At 42.7% G+C, this 5000-nt stretch overlaps 1 protein-coding gene across 1 annotated transcript; it reads right to left on the bottom strand.

Annotated features, from left to right (window-relative positions):
* Positions 1-1772: 1772 nt before the first annotated feature.
* On the bottom strand, positions 1773-3860 carry LOC310779886 (H-2 class II histocompatibility antigen, A-U alpha chain-like). Its single transcript, XM_083640397.1, has 4 exons — positions 3730-3860; positions 3167-3415; positions 2280-2561; positions 1773-2060 (listed from the first exon to the last, which is right to left on the bottom strand). The coding sequence occupies exons 1-4, from the start codon at positions 3800-3802 to the stop codon at positions 1939-1941; spliced, it is 726 nt and encodes a 241-aa protein (XP_083496523.1). The 5' UTR covers positions 3803-3860; the 3' UTR covers positions 1773-1938.
* Between the last annotated feature and the right edge of the window lie 1140 nt (positions 3861-5000).

Here is a 5000-nt window from a genome sequence, read left to right as displayed (position 1 = left end):
CGCTGTAATTATCATACATATTAATATAGCTGTAATCAATCTATCATCTACAGTAAAATATCTAATATCAACAGTTATCTATTACTCGGGATCTCGCGCGATATGCACGCTCGATTCATAGGCTCGCCCGGGCAAGCTCGTTCTGCAGCTCGCCAAGCTGACCCTGCAGCTCGCATTCACAGCTCGGCCGCTTCAGGGCCTTGCCTGCAACTCGGCTGCTGTGTGGCCAATGAGACCAGCCTCACTGATGATGTCAGATTTATGAGATCACTGATGATGTCATCAGTGGGATTTATGACATCGCTGATTATGTCACAGTGGGATTTATGACATCGCTGATGTCACAGTGGGATTTATGACATCACTGGGATTTATGACATCACGGATGATGTCACAGTGGGATTTATGACATCACAGTGGGACAATCACAGTGGGACAGAGAAACAAACAGACAGAGCCCCAGCTCCCATTTATATACTGACTGATATAGTCTATATCTACAAATATCTATTACAGATCTACTGCTATTTATTATAGATCTAGTGATCTATCTCTTCTCTTCGTAACACCTTCAATTTAACACACTAACTGTGCAATTAAGACAATGCACTTGTAGCACTTTCCAGGGGGCCTACATTGCATTAGTGATGCTGCTACCAACCCGCCCCCCCCCCCCTGCTCCCTAGGTGTTTACAGCATTTCAATGTATTATGTTCTTTGCAATTGTTCACTCCACACATTCCAGAGTGTATGTTACCAGGGCACATTAAGGGTGGCAAAAAAAAACAATAAAAATAAAATAAAAGATCAAGGGTTACTGGGGGGCTGGCCCTGGTCAAAGTGGATATTTCAAAATTCATGGACCTCAGAGGGTTAATAGCCACAGTATGTAATCAGATTACAAATGAGGAATTTGACTTAGTGTATGGTCACATCACTAGTGAAAGACAGACAGACCCCTGGGCTGTGTTCAGGCAGGGGGCACCCGTGGGGGAGTTATCACTAGGCTTTACTTGTGGGGGGTTTCGGGTCTCATTGAAGAGGTGGATGGCAGTTGGGAAGAAGCTGTCCTTGTGATGACACATTTTGGTTCTGCCAGACCTCAGTCTTCTGCAAAGGGGGAGTGCCTCAAAGAGTTTATGACCTGGGTGGGAGGGGTCAGTGTGTGTGTGTGTGTGTGTGTGTGTGTGTGTGTGTGTGTGTGTGTGTGTGTGTGTGTGTGTGTGTGTGTCAAGTCAAGTCAAGTCAAGTTTATTTTATAGTCCTAATTCACAAGCATGTCTCAGAGGAATTCACAGAAAATATGTCTAGCTAAATCTAGCTGACACAACAGTAGCAATTACAGTAGTAATAATAATAAGTGTATGTAGGCACTCCATGGTGAAGAGACCACTCGCAGCTTCCCCATGTCTGATAGATCTCTACACCTAGAGGCCTCACTGGATGAGGTACACACACACACACACACACACACACACACACACACACACACACACACACACACACACACACACACACACACACACACACACACACACACACACACACACACACACACACACACACACACACACACTTTTTTAACTATCTACCTATGATTCAGATTCTTTATATACAGGACATAATAAATGCAGTTAGCCTATTGACTATTTTCTTCTTTAGCCACAATCGAAAGCTTTATTATTTCAATGTAAAACTCTTCAAAACAATGCACAAACAAGACAAACGAACACGCTCAGACACAAGAAAATAAAATAAAACATACAGTATTATTGTATAATTGATTTATTGTGTGAAAGCCATAGACTGTAGGTGAAAACTAGCATGTGCTTGCTGTCTCCTCCAGGTGAATCAGTACAGATCCACACAACAGACAGAAGCAGTTTAAAACAGTAGGACAGAAAGTCTGTTGATGTTGCCTCACATCATCCTAACTGATCAGTTGCATTCATTTCCTTTGATGAGGAAGAAGGTTCCTGTGGCCACGCCCACCACAGCCACGGTCAGACCCAGTCCACAAAACACCGCAGGTCCGATCCCCGGCTGCTCCTGCTCCACATCTGAGGAGGAACCAAACAAATTAATACAGTAGGAACACACATGAACACACAGGAACACACATGAACACACAGGAACACACATGAACACATAGGAACACACATGAACACATAGGAACACACATGAACACACATTAACACATAGGAACACACATGTACACATAGGAACACATGAACACATGTGAACACACAGGAACATGCTATCAGATAAAGGTGTGTCACCCCAGAATCGGGTGCGTGGCTGGCTCAAGGCTCGGTGCTCCACAGAACAGCTGTAGGTGTCTCCAAGCTCTGGGATGAAGCTCAGACTGGAGACCTGGTTGTAGGTGCCGTCTTGGTTGGGGTAGGGGATGTTTAGGCTGGTTCCTTCAGTCACGTTCTTGTCGTTCCTGGTCCAGTAGACCTTGACGGGAGCGGGGTAGAACCCGGTCACATGGCAGATGAGGTGGTTCTCCACTCCGAGCTCCACATCCTCTCTGGTGTAGATGGAACTGTGAGGAGCATCTGCATAACAACCAAACATACAACATCCAGTAAATATCTACACAACAACCCTCAAAGCTCAGGAGGTAGAGCGGGTCGGCCAATGACGCAAGGGTTGGCGGTTCGATCCCCGCTCCCTCCCAGCTGCTGTCGTTGTGTCCTTGGGCAAGACACTTAACCCTCCTTGCTCCCGATGGTGTGTAGGCACCCTGCGTGGCAGCCTGCCGCCATCGGTGTATGAATGGGTGAATGTAGACTATCTACTGATTGTAAAGCGCTTTGGATAAAAGCGCTATATAAATGCAGGCCATTTACCATTTACCATTTACAACCCGATGTTGTAAACATCTATTATCAATTCAAACCAATAACACTTTATATCTCTCAGTTTCTCAGTTCTGTCATTTAAAAGGGGCTTTTATTTTTCACACTTAATGTATTTTCCCCCCCGCTAACATTAAACACTATCAGAAGAACAGCTCTCATTTCTCACTAGCCTATTTAACTATCTTTACAGTATGGTAAAAGTATTGTATATGTATTGCAGTAATGCAAAACACCTGCAGTCATTCCTTCTCTGTAGTTTAAATTGTTGAACAGCAGTAAATTAAACGTCATGTCCTTACCGAGCTGCAGAGGAGGGTTCTTGTAGGCACGTCGATTTACTTGCAGGTTGGCTCTGCAGGCGACCTGTTCATTCACAGCTCGTGCATAACCCCCTGCTGGGTAGCTGATATGATCTACAAACTTGGGCTGAGGCTCAACTGCTTTCTTGTTGATGAAGTCTGCGTAGTACTTCTCTTCACCATCCAGTCCATACATCATCTCTCCATCAGTGTCTGAACAGCCACTGATAAAAATATCCTCATGCACAGCTGAGAGGAAACAAGATGGAAAACACATCACACTTTTCAAAGACAAATGTTAACCAGTCATGTTTGTAAATAGTGTGCCTGTTTTATTGTTTTTATATTAAAACAGTTTAATAACAAAATTAGCGTGAAATATCTGTCCTCTCCTCTGAAGTAAAGCAGCAAACTTTCAACTGACTCTAAATGTCTCACTGTTCAGAAGTGTCAGCTGCCTTCAGCAGAAAGTCTGACAGTCAGTTCAAATGATTTTCAGATCAACATCAGTAACATTGGATGTGTAAAGTGTGTGAGCGTAAACACAAGTGTGATGTACTTACTGGCGTGACGTACTGCTGTGACACCAAGTAGCCATGAGAGGAAGAGGAGGGTCTGTGAGCTCTTCATCTTCATCTTCACAACACAACAGCACCGTGTTGACTTCACACTGACTGCTGTACACTGAAGCAAACACAAGGAACAGCGTTGTCTTACACACAGCTCCACCAATCACATGACAGCTTTCACTTGCATCATCAGTCTCCAGGTAGACACAGTGGACAACTGCTGAGAAGTGAATTGATGATGGAGGAGGACAACAGTTTACTCTGCACCTTATTACACTCACATAATGACTGATGCTATTAATAGATTCAATCAATAAAAACAGCTTTATTGATACTGCTTTTCAAAGTGGATTCAAAGTGTTTGACAGAGACCAGGAAGTAAAACAGGTGGAATAAAACCAGACAGAAACGGAGGAAAGAGAAATAAAAAGCAAAAAACAATTAGAAGAAAACTGATAAAAGACAGTAATGTGAAAACAATAGAATCTTTGGTAACGCTTTAGAATACAGCCCGCAAATAAGCATGTAGCCTAGTTATAGTATAACAACGGGGTTTAGGGCTGTAGTTATAGTCTAACTACGGGGTTTAAGGAGTGAATTAATACTTTAACTAGAGGGTAACAAGATCTGTACTTATGGTATAACTACGGGGTTTAAGGAGTGTAGTTATAGTATAACTACAGGGTTTAAGGAGTGAATTACAGTAATACTTTAACTAGAGGGTAACAAGATCTGTAGGCCTACTTATGGTATAACTACGGGGGTTTAAAGAGTGTAGTTATAGTATAACAATGGGGTTTAAGGAGTGTAGTTATAGTATAACTACGGGGTTTAAGGAGTGTAGTTATAGTAGCCTATAACAATGGGGTTTAAGGAGTGTAGTTATAGTATAACAACGGGGTTTAAGGAGTGTAGTTATAGTCTAACTACGGGGTTTAAGGAGTGAAAAAATACTTTAACTAGAGGGTAACAAGATCTGTACTTATAGTCTAACTACGGGGTCGCGGGCTGTATTATGAAGCAGGGGACCAATGTTTGTACTTATAGGCTAATTACGGGGTACCACACTGTACTTACAGGGTAACTACGGGGTTTAAGGAGTGTAGTTATAGTATAACAACGGGGTTTAAGGAGTGTAGTTATAGTATAACAACGGGGTTTAAGGAGTGTAGTTATAGTATAACAACAGGGTTTAAGGAGTGTAGTTATAGTATAACAACAGGGTTTAAGGAGTGTAGTTATAGTATAACTACGGGGTTTAAGGA

This window comes from Poromitra crassiceps (assembly GCF_964638095.1).
Source record: "Poromitra crassiceps genome assembly, chromosome: 7".
Classification (NCBI taxonomy): Eukaryota; Metazoa; Chordata; class Actinopteri; order Beryciformes; family Melamphaidae; genus Poromitra; species Poromitra crassiceps.
Note: the sequence above shows the minus strand (reverse complement) of the source record. Positions and strands in the feature narration are given on the sequence as shown.